The sequence below is a fragment of the Papilio machaon genome, chromosome 12 (genome assembly GCF_912999745.1).
Source record: "Papilio machaon chromosome 12, ilPapMach1.1, whole genome shotgun sequence".
In the NCBI taxonomy this organism is placed as follows: Eukaryota; Metazoa; Arthropoda; class Insecta; order Lepidoptera; family Papilionidae; genus Papilio; species Papilio machaon.
The window spans coordinates 1,063,423-1,079,903 of record NC_059997.1 but is presented as its reverse complement, the minus strand read 5'-3'; the positions used below and the strand labels follow the sequence as shown (position 1 = coordinate 1,079,903).

At 39.6% G+C, this 16,481-nt stretch overlaps 1 protein-coding gene across 1 annotated transcript in view; it reads right to left on the bottom strand.

Annotated features, from left to right (window-relative positions):
• Positions 1–449: 449 nt before the first annotated feature.
• Positions 450–16,481, bottom strand: part of LOC106718954 (pre-mRNA-splicing factor ATP-dependent RNA helicase PRP16) — a 60,399-nt gene continuing 44,367 nt past the window's right edge. Inside the window, exons 12-21 of the mRNA XM_045680315.1 lie at positions 11,198–11,377; positions 5,065–5,148; positions 4,831–4,981; positions 4,590–4,687; positions 4,275–4,502; positions 2,545–2,716; positions 1,783–1,924; positions 1,547–1,707; positions 1,060–1,300; positions 450–668 (exon numbers count right to left, since the gene is read on the bottom strand). Coding sequence (XP_045536271.1) covers positions 482–668; positions 1,060–1,300; positions 1,547–1,707; positions 1,783–1,924; positions 2,545–2,716; positions 4,275–4,502; positions 4,590–4,687; positions 4,831–4,981; positions 5,065–5,148; positions 11,198–11,377 — 1,644 coding nt within the window. The 3' untranslated portion in view covers positions 450–481. The remainder of the gene's footprint in view (positions 669–1,059; positions 1,301–1,546; positions 1,708–1,782; positions 1,925–2,544; positions 2,717–4,274; positions 4,503–4,589; positions 4,688–4,830; positions 4,982–5,064; positions 5,149–11,197; positions 11,378–16,481) is intronic.

The following is a 16,481-nucleotide window of genomic DNA, read 5'->3' as shown; positions in this document are numbered from 1 at the left end:
CTGACTATTGTATGTTATTTTGTTTTGAGTATTAATTAAATAATTGTTTCGATAAATGTGTTTCATTTACATTTCGGTTGGCTGTAAAAAAAGGGAACGAGAAATTAATTTATACCAGACTGATAGGTTATTTTTATTTCAATACAAGTTTTTGTCCGCGACATCGTCCGTGCGGAATTAAAAAAACTTAGTAATTAAGACTATGTGTTTTTCTAGACTGTTCTACATTTAAGCCGAATTTCATCTAGATCAGTTGAGCCGTTTTGAAGAGACGTAGTAAAATCTATCTATTCAAACTTTCGCACTTAGTCGAGACTCTTTTTAAAGATGTTAATAATCTCAAAGATTACTTGCGTCCGAGACCGAGCATGCGTAGTTATATGAATGTGTTAGAGGGGAAAGAGGTGTGCCAGAAGTGTGACAATTAAAAAACACTCAAAATCTTTCTTTTAATTCCGTTTATTTGTGTATACAAATGGTTCTATAACCCCAGTCTGTGCGGAGTACGACGCGGTGTGTTCAAGCCGGGCGTCGCTATCTCCTGCTTCACGGGAACTTCTTCGTCCCTCTTTCTCTTCTCTTCCGCCATCTTCTGTTCCGCTTCCTTCATCTCTTCCTCCATACGCTGCAAGTGGACTGCTGCTTCTTTCTTTTTATCCCTGTTTGATCTGCAAGCAAAAAGTACATTAAATATTTGATAAGTTTAATGAATTAATTTTAGTTTAAATTATTATAACTTAAAAAAAACTTTATAAATGTGAATGTTTGTTTGAAGTTATCTCTGAAACGAGTCAACAGATCTTGATGAAATTTAGCACAGATGTAGAACATAGTTTGAAAGAACACATAGGATACGTTATTACGTCTTTTTGAATGCCGCGCGAACAGAGTCGCGGACGACAGCTATTTACGAATATATTAAAAATATACATTCTAGAACATTCATCCCTTCCCTTCATTTAACTAATGTGAGCTATAGTCTAGCACAAAGTTAGAGTTTAGTTGGAATTTCTAATAATCTGCTATATAAAATAAAAAGAAAGAAAAAAGATCACTGACTTGCCGGTCTCCTTGACGGAGAAGAACATAGGTCCGAGATGTGCGAGCCAGCGCGCGTCTACTGCAGTGACGCAGTGCATGTACTCGCGCGAGGTCATCGTGAGCTCGTGATACACCACGTAGTCTGGAGGACTTCCCAGACCGAACAGGGCGGAGGTGGGGTGGAGGTGACATGGCATACCGGTGCGACAGTTCACGTACTCCCCGATACCCTTCAGCCGCGCCGCTTGCTGGAAGTACGCTGCGGGGACATACAGCATCAGACACTGCGGCACTCGCCCGCCTTCAGTCAGCTAACATAGGATACGCATAGAAACAGAATATCTCCTCTTCTGCAATTGAGGATGTCTATGGGCAGCGATCGTCTTCGCTATTTCGTCGAATTTAAGCGGCCGCTCGTTTGTCACCTTAATATGAAAAGTAGGAAAGTGTATGGCTTATGGATGTATGAAAGTTGTATGTCGTGTTGTGTGTGAGATGTACTTACCTGAGCAGATACACTCGCGCACAGTGTCCCAGCGCGTGCCGCAGGAGACGAGCGGCAGTCTCTGCGCCTGCAGGATGTCGCGCAGCTGCTGGCGCACTTCGCGCACTTTGCGCAGCGCCTTCGCGTGCACGAAGTGCTGAGTGCACCACGAGCTGGAGTAGCTGCACAACACAACAGTCATCAACATAGTTTCACACGAGGACAGTGATGCAGAGTTGCAGATGCTGTGTACGAACTTGTTTGCCTTCCACTGGTTGTAGAGATGCAGCAGCGTGAGGTGGTCGGACTCCGGCACTTGGAACTTCTCTCGTGCCGCGTCCGCCTCCTCCTCGCGTCCCTGCGGCCGGTAGAATACCGACGGCACCGACAACATCGACACTGCACCCACAAAAGGCCTAAGTTAAAGGTGACTAGGCCATAGTCAACCACAGCTAAGTGCGGGATGTCTTCATACATATCATTGAATTTCTTCTCAGATATGTGCAGGTTCACAATGTTTTCCTTCATCGTAAGAACGTCGTATAATTCTGAAAATCAAATATACATTGCCACATGGCAGAGATCGAACCTGGAAATTTTAGACTACGGTCCGATCTGATCAAGAGCTTAACAACTCTACCACTGATATTCAACCCTTATTTTCTACATGTTAAAGTCCATTATTATTCGCTGTAAAAACAAAGATCAAAGAACAGTAAAATAATCTAAATCAGTGATTGTCAAACTTATTTCCTTCACCGCCCCCTTTGAAAATCAATTATATTTCAGAGCTAATTTTTATTCAGCCCTAAAACTTAAAGACCACAATTTCATTACTTTAATTAATTTCAATGCCCCCCATTTTTTGGGCCCCTTATCCCCCCCTAGGTTTCAAACGCCTCCAAGGGGGCGTTATAGCCCACTTTGGGAAACACTGATCTAAACAGATGAGTATATTTCATGACTGATAAACCTATTGCTATGAACCACCAGTTCAAGTACAACGTTGAATGACTGACCAATAATGAGGACCTCAGCGCTGCAGCCCATCTCCGCGCTGACGATGAGCATGTGACACTGCGGGGGGTCCAGCGGGAACTCCGCCATCTGCCGGCCCAGTGCAGTCAGCTCGCCAGTGCCGTCCAGCGCGCCCAGGATCCACAGCTGGTACATGGAGTTCAGGATCGTGTCCTGTTCACATATACACCTCATTCTATTAAACACGGTAAACAGTAAGAAATAATCCATTCTTTCTAATTCCGTCATTTGCTAAGTATTCCTTTCATTCCATTGGATAACTGATTTAAGTGCTTATTAGTGTGTTACTGATATGACTCTTCACATCACTCAGTAAACTACACTAAACTACTACACTACTTCACGCTGGTCTTTTATGAGATTCTAGTCCTTCGAGCCAGCGACGGGATATTGTTGGGGGGTGTGTGTAGTGCGGGATGTGGTGGTAACCTATGGCGAGGGGTCCATAAAGTGTTAGCGAGGGGTGTGTGTAGTGTGGGGTGTGTGGGGTGTGCGGGGTGTGGGGGGTGGTGACCTGCGGCGGGGGGTCCATGAAGTGGAAGGCGAGCAGGTCGCGCACGCCGAGCGACTTGAGCAGCAGCACGGTGTTGGGGAGGGGTGTGTGTGGTGGGGGGTGTGGGGGGTGGGGGGGGTGTGGGGGGTGGTGACCTGCGGCGGGGGGTCCATGAAGTGGAAGGCGAGCAGGTCGCGCACGCCGAGCGACTTGAGCAGCAGCACGGTGTTGGCGAGGGGTGTGTGTAGTGTGGGGTGTGTGGGGTGTGCGGGGTGTGGGGGGTGGTGACCTGCGGCGGGGGGTCCATGAAGTGGAAGGCGAGCAGGTCGCGCACGCCGAGCGACTTGAGCAGCAGCACGGTGTTGGCGAGGGGTGTGTGTAGTGTGGGGTGTGTGGGGTGTGCGGGGTGTGGGGGGTGGTGACCTGCGGCGGGGGGTCCATGAAGTGGAAGGCGAGCAGGTCGCGCACGCCGAGCGACTTGAGCAGCAGCACGGTGTTGGCGAGGGGTGTGTGTAGTGTGGGGTGTGCGGGGTGTGGGGGGTGGTGACCTGCGGCGGGGGGTCCATGAAGTGGAAGGCGAGCAGGTCGCGCACGCCGAGCGACTTGAGCAGCAGCACGGTGTTGGCGAGGGGTGTGTGTAGTGTGGGGTGTGTGGGGTGTGCGGGGTGTGGGGGGTGGTGACCTGCGGCGGGGGGTCCATGAAGTGGAAGGCGAGCAGGTCGCGCACGCCGAGCGACTTGAGCAGCAGCACGGTGTTGGCGAGGGGTGTGTGTAGTGTGGGGTGTGTGGGGTGTGCGGGGTGTGGGGGGTGGTGACCTGCGGCGGGGGGTCCATGAAGTGGAAGGCGAGCAGGTCGCGCACGCCGAGCGACTTGAGCAGCAGCACGGTGTTGGCGAGGGGTGTGTGTAGTGTGGGGTGTGTGGGGTGTGCGGGGTGTGGGGGGTGGTGACCTGCGGCGGGGGGTCCATGAAGTGGAAGGCGAGCAGGTCGCGCACGCCGAGCGACTTGAGCAGCAGCACGGTGTTGGCGGGGGGTGTGTGTAGTGTGGGGTGTGTGGGGTGTGCGGGGTGTGGGGGGTGGTGACCTGCGGCGGGGGGTCCATGAAGTGGAAGGCGAGCAGGTCGCGCACGCCGAGCGACTTGAGCAGCAGCACGGTGTTGGCGAGGGGTGTGTGTAGTGTGGGGTGTGTGGGGTGTGCGGGGTGTGGGGGGTGGTGACCTGCGGCGGGGGGTCCATGAAGTGGAAGGCGAGCAGGTCGCGCACGCCGAGCGACTTGAGCAGCAGCACGGTGTTGGCGAGGTTGGTGCGCTGTATCTCCGGCACGGTGGCTGGCAGCAGCTCGTGCGTGTACTGTCGCTGCGTGTAGAGACAGAAGGCCTTGCCGGGGCCCGTGCGGCCGGCGCGCCCCGCTCGCTGCCGCGCGTTCGCCTGGCTCACCGGGTAGATCTAAAACAGAAAATTGTAACAGTGATCCCCAAAGAGGGCCGAATAGCAAGTAGTCTGAACTGGAAAATTCAGGGTCAGATTGTTTACCTGTAGGGCGTCCATGCCGATCCTAGGATTGTACACCTTGAGCTTGCAATAGCCGCAGTCGATTACGTACATGATGCCATCAACAGTCAGCGAAGTCTCTGTAATAAAAGAGCCAATAATCATCCTATAAACCAGTCAAATAGTTTTAACCTTAATTTTGCAAAAGTTCACTTTTTATCCTTCTGAAGGTCAAAAGGACAAATAGTAAGCATACAACAATTTTTGTTCCTGCAACTAGTACCTGCGATGTTTGTGGCTACGATGCACTTCCTCTGTCCCGGCGGCGCGCGCTGGAAGATCTTGGCCTGTAGATCTGCGGGGAGTTGTGAGTAGATCGGCAGCACCGTCAGCGGGGGCGCGTTGTCCAGCTCGCCGAGACGGTCCGTCAGCACCTGCACATAATGACAATGACACACAATATTGACTAAACTAAACTAGCAATAAGAACAAAATATGTTTTTTTATAAGATCGTACCTCACAAGTAACTTCGATATCTTCTTGACCCGGCATGAAAACCAGAATGTCACCGTCATCAGGCTGTAGATGGATTTGAAGAGCCTGTAAAATATAAATAAACTAGCTGTCGCCCGCGACTCCGTTCGCACGGAATAAAAAAAAGTTAATAAGTAACCCATGTGTTTTTCCAGACTATGTTCAACATCTGTACCAAAATTTCAACAAGATCTTTTCAGCCGTTCCGGAGATACCTTCAATCAAACATCCATCATTCACCACAGTAAGATTATTTTTTACAATTATTTAGTTTTCTTACTAAAATAGAAATCGCGAAATTTCGGATGGATGGATGTTTCTTACTACGTATCTCCAAAACGGCTTAATGGATCTCGATGATATTTTGTACAGAGTTGATGATAGTCTGGTAGAACAAAAAGGCTACTTGCTATTTTTTTTAAAAAAATCTAATATGTAGATAAAATTAATGTAAAAGTTGAACTTAAAAAAACCGTAGCAGTACACATATGTAGAAATGTTCTAGTTGCATTTTGTGAACGCTAAACCGCTTTTCCCTAAAGGTCAGTATAACGAGGTCATTCGATCGATTCTAACTTGAATAAGTTTGATATTGGTGTTGACGTCGGAACACCATAGTCGTAGGTTTCCGCTATTCTACAATTTTTAGCCGACTTCAAAAAGAAGGAGGTTATCAATTCGTCTGTATTTTTTTTTTTTTTTATGTGTGTTACCGCGATACTCCGCCCCTGGTGGTCCGATTTTGATAAAAAATATTTTAATCGAAAGGAAGTGCTTGCAGGTGGGTCCCATTTTTTTGTTTTTTTTTTTAAATAACTAGAAGACTAGTAGATTTTGAATATAGCTTCAAAATTTGTTGCGAAGATTAGGGACATTTTTTTTAAATAATATTGATCCAGGATAAATCGATTCGATTTTAATTTAATTAGTTATTTAATTACAGAACTGTACTGATTTGTTGTAAAGGCATTCTTCTAATGAAGTCACGTCGTAATGACTGGGCCACACCAGGTGTCACTCTACTCAACTATCACGTACAATAGAAGTCATGTGTCGAATACCATCGTATAGATTGCATTGAACTTTTCGTATACATCTATAGCGTATTTAATTGAATCGTACGACTATGATACGTGTTGAGGCAAAATTTTTGATAATTTTATGGAAGTAAGAAAGTCAAGAAAATATTTAAAAAAAATGGGAATTTGCCTCTTAAGGTTAAAAAGCGATTTCCAGTAATTTCTTAGGTGTGGATTTGTAGAACTACAAAGCACCATATATAGGTAGTATCGTACCTCACAAGTAATTTTGAAGGTCTATCAACAGTTGTAATAAAGTAATTTAGTAAAATATTTTATAAAAGTAACTATAAAGTACTTTATAGATTGTAACAACATTTAGTTACAATTCTTATCTCGAACGACTTGTAAACCGTAGCGAAGTCACGTCACGTATCCGAATAAAATTGATTTCTCGTGTTATTAAATTTCGCGTTTTCTGAACTCTGGTCAGGTCATTGACTTCAGCAAGGCCTTATTCTGTACAGTTTCATGACAAAGCTATATCATTAGTTACAAATTGTAAGTTCTTGTAAGATACGTCGTTAAAGTTTAGCCAATATAAGTAAATTATCGGTTAGGACTTACATTTTAACTCCATAAGTTTTTTTTTTTATTTAGTAATTTAAGAGGCTTTGTCGCAATGCGACCATATCGCCCCATAAGCCTTCCAATAAATACACCTTACATCTAATTATCTACATTGTTTCTTAAACACATGTCGGTCAACTTAAACATCATCCTGGCCTCGTCAGAAGACGGGTCAGCCAGGATAGTGTTTATCTGACCGACATTATACCCGAACACCTTAAAATAATTACGTCTAAGCCGTTCGTTCCGAGCACACTCCAAAACAACATGGTGGATGTCTTCCACTACCCCACAGTCTCTGCAATTAGGTGATTGAACTTTTTTCATGAGAAATCCAAACTTGTTGCTGGGAATGTGTCCGGAACGTAATCTCATCGTCATCTTTATGAACAATGTTGACATTTGGATACTGTCTACCCACGGGCGTAAGGAGATTTGTGGTTAGATCGTCTTGTACCAAATCCCGCATGTTCTCGATCTGACGTCGAAATACTCCTGCCAAGCGCACTTACACATTTCTTTTAAATTTTTTACTTTTTCTGTATAAAATGGTAATATGTGAAAAGGGAGTCCATCGGTAATGGCTTGTCTAGCTAGCAGATCCACATCATCACTTCTCATTATTTGGCTGTGCGATGGAATCCATTGTAATTTTATCTTTTTATTTTGTTTTTGTAACGTTAGAATCGACTCTAATATACTGTAGGCAATCGGTGTGCCTCGCTTAAGCGAGGTACAGCGAGCCAGGTGTTGTAGCGAACTTTTAGAGTCCGTTAAAATAACAAATTTGTCAGAACTAATCGACGTAATGTATGCCAGAGCTTCTGCAATTGCGATTAGCTCTGCAGTCATTATGCAGATGTCGATCCTAAGCTTTACAACACTTATATCATGATCATCTAATATAGCTGCACCGTTTCCATTTTTGTCTTTAGATCCGTCTGTAAAAATCCTATACCAACCTTCGTATTCTTTTACAATAAAATTTGTGCAAATCATTTGAATGTTTTGAATGTTGTAAGTACGCTTAGCACGAGTAAGTTCTGGGATCGAGTCTGAAATCACTTCTGAAAGATCAATGTTGCTTATCCAAGTTTCGAGCATGTACATCTCAAGTTGTTTGCTGGTGTAGATTGGCGTCGATTCCAGCGAGTTTTGGGTTGTAGTGAGTAAGGGTTGTTTTTTCCTTGTCCAGAACGCCAAATGCATAGTGGAGGAAAGCTCCTGGATGACTTCGATACTACCAAACTTGATAAGTCTTACATTTTAAACGAAAAGGCAAGCAAGCTGCCACTTAAATTCACAGTAACAGCGAAGCGATCGCTACCGCTATTGCTGATGCGTTGCCTACCAGTTATCAACGGAAGAGGGGACGCACAGAAAGAAACGTAACATTTGCCTTTCCTATGCGTCCAGTCCTCCTTCAAATTCCCTTTACTTCACCTTTTCATTCTTTCCTAATAAGAAAAGGGTGGGAAGGTAAAGTACCATTAGGACGCCCGCATTCACACTCATCAGACGAAATGCGGAATTGCTTCCACTTTACGCCTGTCTTATGTTTGGTCGTAGTACCTATTGCATCGGGCCAGCCGGCCCATTCGTGCAACAGATGTTGCTGGCGTCTACAATTGTTATCAACTGGCATAATCGTATTGTTTATTTTCATAACGTATGCATATTCTGGAAGAACACATGCGCTATCAATAAAGTTTTTTTTTAAATTCCGCGCGGGCGGAGTCGCGGGCGACAGCTAGTTTTCTCATAAATTATAAATTTGTAATTAAATAAAAGCGTGCTAATAAATCGTATAAATATAAAGTTCAATACTCTTATAATTAATTTATAACACAGTTAACCTCTTTACCATAAACGTGCAACACGTATCCACGCGTTATGACCGTGACTGTATCTAGTTAAAACTGGAAATATCTAGAAATCTGTAAACACTATCATTTTTCTCTATCAGTTCGGAACTAGTTGCGGTTGGTTAGTATCAGATATGGACAAGGAAGGTAATTAAAGAATTAGATACAGAAGAAAGGGATATCCGGCATGGTTATGTCGATAATTATTACGTACGGCTTGGAACGTGATATTTCTTCCTGGTTTTTAATTTTGCCTTAGGTTAACACGGCTGTGAATTACTAAAGCTCGCAATCAATCTACACCTGACGTATGAAAATAATTTTTTGCCGTGAAATTGCACTGTTAAACTTATTCAATTATTCTTTGATAAAAATCGTATTTTTCTTCAGTAGATAGACAGAACGCTAGATTGTTCATTTTTGGGACATCTTAAATGTTCTTAGATTTCAGATGGTAACTTTAAATTTAAATAGCATTTACAACTATCTGAGTTTGAAGTCAAGTTCTTAATACATTTAACTGATTGAAGGAATTTACATAATAAAATTGAGAATTTTTCCCTGTACACTCAGTACATTTCTCAGGTTTTGTACGTGGAATCATAGTTCTTAATATTACGTAACTAATCGGTACGGTAGACGAATAAATTTACAGTATGTCTATGAGAGATAATAATAATAATACTTAACCAGAATAATAGTCTTTAAAGAACTTCAAATATGTACTAAAATAGAATACCTTCAGATCAAGTTACGTACAGTCTAGCCTAGACGGTGGCATTCTTAGGCCAGTTTGATAGTGACACAGTCTATGATAAACCGTAAGCTATATACGAATTAAATTATTAAATACTGAGAATGCAAAAGTTGTATTTTATTTAATGTAGTTATAATTCACAGAAGATAAGTTGCCAGTACTGTATTGATATTCAGTCGGTAAAATATTTCTTTTTATATTAAAAGGCACATTTGTAGATGCGTTGCCTACATTTAATTAATGAAGGCGACGCACACAATGAGAATATTTACCCTTCCTATGCAACCCCTTCTTCATCAAATTCTCATCCCCTTCCCACACTTTACTTATAAGAAAAGGGCGAGAAGGTGAAGAATACTAAAACATAAAAAAAAACTCCTACGACATTCCAAGAACGAATCGAATGAAACCTGACACTTTAAAGCGACTCGAGTTCTTTAGACCACACGAGGTCAGAATAAACCGGTATATACCCGCGAAAAACATTACATTAGGCACATGTAAGTTGGACAAATATAACTTCATGCATGCCATGCCTTGGTCTCTCGCAAGATGGACCGATGATCTGGTTAATGTTGCGGGAATATCCTGGATGCAGGTTGCACAGGACCGATCATCGGCGATCTTTGGGGGAGGTCTATGCCCAGCAGTGGGCGTAACGAGGCTGAATGGATGGATGTATACCATGCCTTTGTAAATTGGTATACTTTGTTAATAAAAAATATTCGCTATTAATAAAATTCATTGGTCACGACATTGATACTGCAAATATTAAAGTATAACTTGTGATGACGTAAATTGCAGAGATGTAGCAATATAAAATGATAAGGAATGATTGCCAGCATTTACGTAAATGGTGATGTCAATGTGAAGTACTTTTATAAAAAAACAAAAAAAGAAGACATCAAAAACATTAATATTCAATTCATCATCATCATCAGCTCACTATACGTCCCCACCGAGGGGCTCGGAGCCTACCCCAAGTTAGGGGTGACTAGGCCATAGTCAACCACGCTGGCCAAGTGCGGGTTGGTTGACTTCACACATATCATTGAATTTCTTCTCAGATATGTTGCAGGTTGCATCACGATGTTTTCCTTCACCGTAAGAACGTCGGATAAATGTACATATGTAAATCGAAAATCGAAAAACACATTGGTACATGGCGGGATTCGAACCCAGGACCTGCAGATTGCAAGTCAAGTGCTTAAACCCCTGAGCCACCGACGCTCACCTAATATTCAATTAATGTACAATATTTAATATCTTGTTCTTTGAATTGATACATTTTCTTAACGTTTTTGAATAAATGTTGACGATATATGCATAATTTTTAGGCCTATTAATTAGGGTTGATTAGACTTTAGGTAACAATGCGGGGAAATTGCGCGTTGGTTGACTTCACAAAAATCTTTGAATATTTTCTCAGATGGTTTCCTTCAAAGTAAGACTGGATGATAACGGTATTGAGCAAGTGGTGCTGCTGTGTTGTTGTAGTCTGGAGGCCGTGTCAACGAACTGCGCGCCCCGACCGCTTTACTACGGCGATACGCAATTCACTAGTTTCTAATAATCTCCAATATACTGTGACTACAGTTAAACTAACTTGTGATATTTGATGTAATTGAAGAAACTAATTTTGAATGTCCCCCTGATAATGATTTTCATTAGTTCATAGATATATGGAAATGGTAAACCAGGTGTACATAAGAATGGTAAACGAGCATCTTCGATAGGATATCAAGTTTGCAGACTAAGCTGCCATGCAGATATAATTATTAGACATGTCAGTTTTTTCAGATAGAATAAGAGAGACGGAGTTAGTGAAAACGGTGTCTACCAACCTGTTTGACAGCGCCATCTACATAATCCTCACAGACGTTCTTAGAGAAGAATGTCTCGACGGGGAAAGTGCGTCCGGGGATGGTGAAAGTGGGCACATTGCCAAAGAACGAGGAGAACTTGGTGGAGTCCATGGTAGCCGACGTTACGATCAGCTTTAAGTCAGAGCGACGGGCAACGACCTGCAAAAAAAACAATTTTGAAGTAATAGGCTTTATTAATTTAGATAACACTTATTGCCGTATTCTAGAGACGTTAAGTAGTCTTACTTATTGTTGATTTAACATGAGAAATTGACACTATGTGACGTCCCTTAGTGAGTTGACTGTGAGTACGGCAGTGAATGTACAGATTTGATGTAAATCATAAATAGAATTAATATTGAAAGCTTGGATTTAAAAGTTAACTAGTAATTTATTAATTTAAAAGTTTCCGCACAACAGTGCAGATTTTTTATAAATACAATATAAAGAACTTTTTAACGAAATATGTTTTGTGATTTTTTTTCCTATTGACGTTTTTAGTAACATTCAAATCTGTTAAAATCAAGGACAAACATTGTTATAAAACTATTGAAATGTGTTTTTGTGAACAAAAAGATATTTTTTATTATTAATGAAAAAACTTTTTGTACCAACGGTATAAAATTAAATGAACACAATTGAAAAGTAAATTTACAAGTTTACAATATTTTTTCTAAGTACTTTGCATAGTCGTGAGTATATATTCTTTTATTAATCACTTCAGATTATTGATCTTTGCAAAGCATTTATATAACTTATAGATATTCTTTGATATGTAACAATTTCAATTTATAACCACCATAAATAAGTACAGTCAGTCGCAAAAGCGCTTATCTTTTCGCACACGTTTTTGTCCAGCGAACCGTGAAATTAAATTATTCTTTCTACTGTTACAAAAACTGTTTATAAAAATTATTTTCTATATAAATCGATTACATTCGATTTATTTATACCAAAGGTTATTAACTCTACATTCAAATTCATTTAGGTAGCATCTATATATAACATTTAGTATGAAAAAATAAGAAAAACGTTTGCTTGAATAACTATTAAACGAAACTAACTGGCTTTTTGAAACCAAAATCTCCGTATTAAACATATCGTCAGCCCAGTCAGTCATCTTTGATAAAACAGAATAACAATATGTTTTAAATGAAAATTTTGCCTTCAAAAACCCACGGTAAATGTGACAACTCTGTTTCTTATAGGAAAGTATAAAAGTCACGGTCTCTACTAGGATACACAAGTCATACACAGTGTCAAAATATTTTCCATTCTTTCATTTTTATTAAAGATTTTAGAACAATGAATATGTACATTATAAATCTTAATATATATAAATCTCGTGTCACAATGTTTGTCCTCAATGGACTCCTAAACCACTTAACCGATTATAATAAAATTCGCACACCATGTGCAGTTCGATCCAACTTGAGAGATAGGATAGTTTAAATCTCAAATTATAGTCGCAATTTTAATTTATTGCTAATTATTTGTCTGTTATTATTTGACAGTCACAATTATCTGTTAACTCCAAATGATTCTACAAGATGTCGATACCTTTCGACTGGGTTGAGTAAGTAATCAATAGATGGCGCTGCTATGGTAAATCTACGAACGTGTCATATAAGCTTATTAACTGCGCGCGGACGGAGTCGCGGGCGACAGCTAGTAAAATTATATAAATAAGTCGGGACAAAGTTAAAACAAGCGATAAAGGATATGTTATTGTAAACAAGCATTCATTGTGTAAACGTCTGCAAACTCTTTATCTTCCCAAACGTCCGGGTTCATAAGGGAACACATCCGTACCAAGGAAACCAGAAAACAAAAACAATCTTACTAATATTATAAATGCGAATGTTTAAATGAATGGATGTTTGTTTGAATATATCTCTGAAGAGCATAGTCAGGAAGAACACATAGGCTACTTATTAAGTTTATTTTTGATTCCTCGCGGGCGATAGTTAGTGTAAAATAAACTTTGAAGTCGACTTCCTATCAAATATATTACCAAAATCTTGTATCATAATGTATCCTCGGTGTAAACTTCGAAACTGGTTTAACTTACAAGATATTATTTATTGATTAAGCGTTACTCGAGCGAAGCTAGGACGCGTCGCTAGTACATTTGAAGCACTCCATATTATTAGGTTGGTGCACGTGTCTCAATAATTACCAACACACGCGATGTCAACATATGAACCGACCGACATTGACTGATAAAGCGGACTTTGGATCAAAATGAAACACGTTATTTGTAACTATTTATGTACCGTGGGTACTGAGATTTTAACCTTTCTATATAAAGACTAATAAAACAAAAGGTTCTTACGTATCAAGCTCGATTGTACCTTTGGCACTTTTCTCTTCGATTGTACTATCGGGAAGGACACTAGTAAACAAAAGTGTTCTGTAAACTGTTTCTATGGATTATACTTTTTACAGTGATATTATAGCAATAAGTAGTCTTCAATATTATAACTATGGATGTAAACGCGTCGTCAGACGTCGAGTTAGTCAGAAAAATTGTAGCAAACTTAAATTGAACCGACATGCGATAAAAACGTTTTAGTCTAGACACCATCATTGCGTAGTCCCAGACGGTCAAATTGCTGTTTCTTATTTCCACAATGTATATGTTTTCACACAAGTTTCTTGGAAAGTTATATATTATATACTCAGTTTTTTTAAATAACAAGGATAATCATTGGAATTACTTGCATATAAGTAGTATATATTCCACGCTATGTACAGTATCATATAAGCGTCCTCAAGCCTTAAGCTGGGTCAGGGTGACCCTTGCATACTTTGTACGCATAGCGAAGACATTGTTGTGATTATGGTCGTTGACATAGAGTATCTATTATTTTTCGTATAACTTGTAAGTAACGATTTATTAGAAGGCAATATTTGTTATCTCTTTAGATATTTAAATTGATTGGCCTTTTAAATAACGTTAATATACAACTAACATAATTAATTTAAAGACATGAACAGTACAAGTAAAAAACCGGTTGTCTATTTTTATTATAGATTCTTCGCATCGGGAATTTGAAGTGCGTCTAAAAATTCTTGTAATACTCGTTATTACGTATTGTTTTGTGATGTATCAAGGTCACAAGATGTATAGTGAACAGCTGTCTAGACCACCGGCAAGGTACCGTGTGCAGAAAAAATAAACAATCAAAAAGATTGAGCGCCTTAAAGATAGACGTGAAATCTTTAATATCAGGTAAGCTTCTAGATTATGTAATACTAGCTTTTGCCCACGATAACGTTCGCGTAGAATTAAAAAAAAAATAAGTAGTCTATGTGTTCTTCCAGACTATATTCTACATCTGTGCCAAATTTTAATAAGATCTGTTGTGCCGTTCTGGAGATACCTTCAAACAAATATCCATCCATCCATTTAAACTTTCATATTTATAAGATGTGGTCAAAAAAAATGTAGAGCATTATATACTCAGTAAACTTAATTAGATAATTAGGACACAATTAAAAGACCAATCAAAGATTAAAAAAAATAATCATCTTATAGAAGAAGCTGTTACTCTTGAGACAGTCAGAGAAATCAAGAAGACAAAACTCTACAATGATTGACTCAACATAGACTTCTTTAAAAAAAAATTACAAATACTCTTTTGCTGACTGTACAATAAAAACGAGGTCTGGACGAGCCCCCAGATTACGCGTGTTCGAAATTAAATCAGTTCGTTATTTAAAAAAAGAAAGGCACCTCATTGGCTAATTTTAAATAACGAACGAAGTTGATAGCAGATGGCGGGACAAATCAGTCTGTAACGGTTCTGCATATTTGATACGAACTATAATGAAGTATTGATTATGTATTCTGACTTTATATTTACTGTTGTCAGTACCACTATTGTAGTATTACTAAAGAAAATAAGCGGAACTTATGGCGATGAAGGTAAAAAACTGATCGAAAATAATAGCCTTTCTTAGCATAGAGATTTTTGTTATTAACATAAACAAACTTATTGGCAATTATTAAAATTGATGTAATGTCTGCGATGGCCTAGATGACGTCAGAGATGCGTCAACGGATGTCAAACTTCAGACCATCCTTACCAACTCTGGCATCTCATATGGTGAGGTGACGTCAGTTTAATCACATGACCTAAAAATACGAGTTATTATATGAATCGATTTCACTTTATCAGATTTTGATGGTTGACATTTTTATGAATTTAACAATTCATATTAACTTGGGCATTAAGTTATTAAATGATAACTTAGTTCAACACTTTCTTGTGTTAACTCAGCAAGAAATATTTATTTACTTTTCAAAAAACAAAAGAGAGGGAATCAACAACAGATGAAAATCATACAAAACAAACTGCTGCACTCTTTTAATCGTTACTTAAAGAGTCTCTTAGTGTAGTTTTAACGTACTTAATCCACTAAAGGGCAGCATCGATGACCACTTAATGCCGCAGATTATGACAGAAATACATAAATGTAATACTAGTACATAAGCTTTGTTTAAAGAACAATAAGTAGTAAGCTTCTAAGCATGACCAGACACTTCAAATATTTACATAATCACAAACAGCTATAGAAATGTCTATCGTAGTTCCTGATTGAATACGCCAGAGAATCTGATGCAGTTTGGTTACAGTTCGTCGGCTTTGAATTCCGATGCAGATTCTTAACTGTTACGTATCACTGCGTTTGTGACGTCATAATGTCTATAGCGATATTTATTACTTGTTTCAATATTCAAATAGGCAATATTGGAACGAAGTTCCTCATCGTTATTATTCTATAAATTTTCTATATTCGTTACATAAATATAAAATTCATAATAGAAATAAAAATTTGCAATTAGAAACCTCAACATAATTTAAAGGTCTCGCATAAATGAGTATAAATACATGCATAGTATATACTTGCATTAGAGAATTTCTAAACTTTCTCACGGCTGGCTAACGTTCGAAGAAGCGAGTTAGATAAATATTTAAATATCGAAGTATATCATGAAAAATATGGATAAAATAAAGCCTTAAGAAATGTTACGAACTTCAAAAATTAAGTAACTAGAGACGGATTTCCAAATTACATAAATAAGGACATAGTAAAGAACTTACTAGAAGGAAATTGTATACCCAACAGCTCAACTCATATTTATCTTCCTGGTTCTTAGTCAATGCTACAAGGATTTTTTAACAAATTAAACACTCCAGGAGTTATTAATATAGTTAAGGAGATATTCTTTCCAAATGAAACCGGACATCAAGTG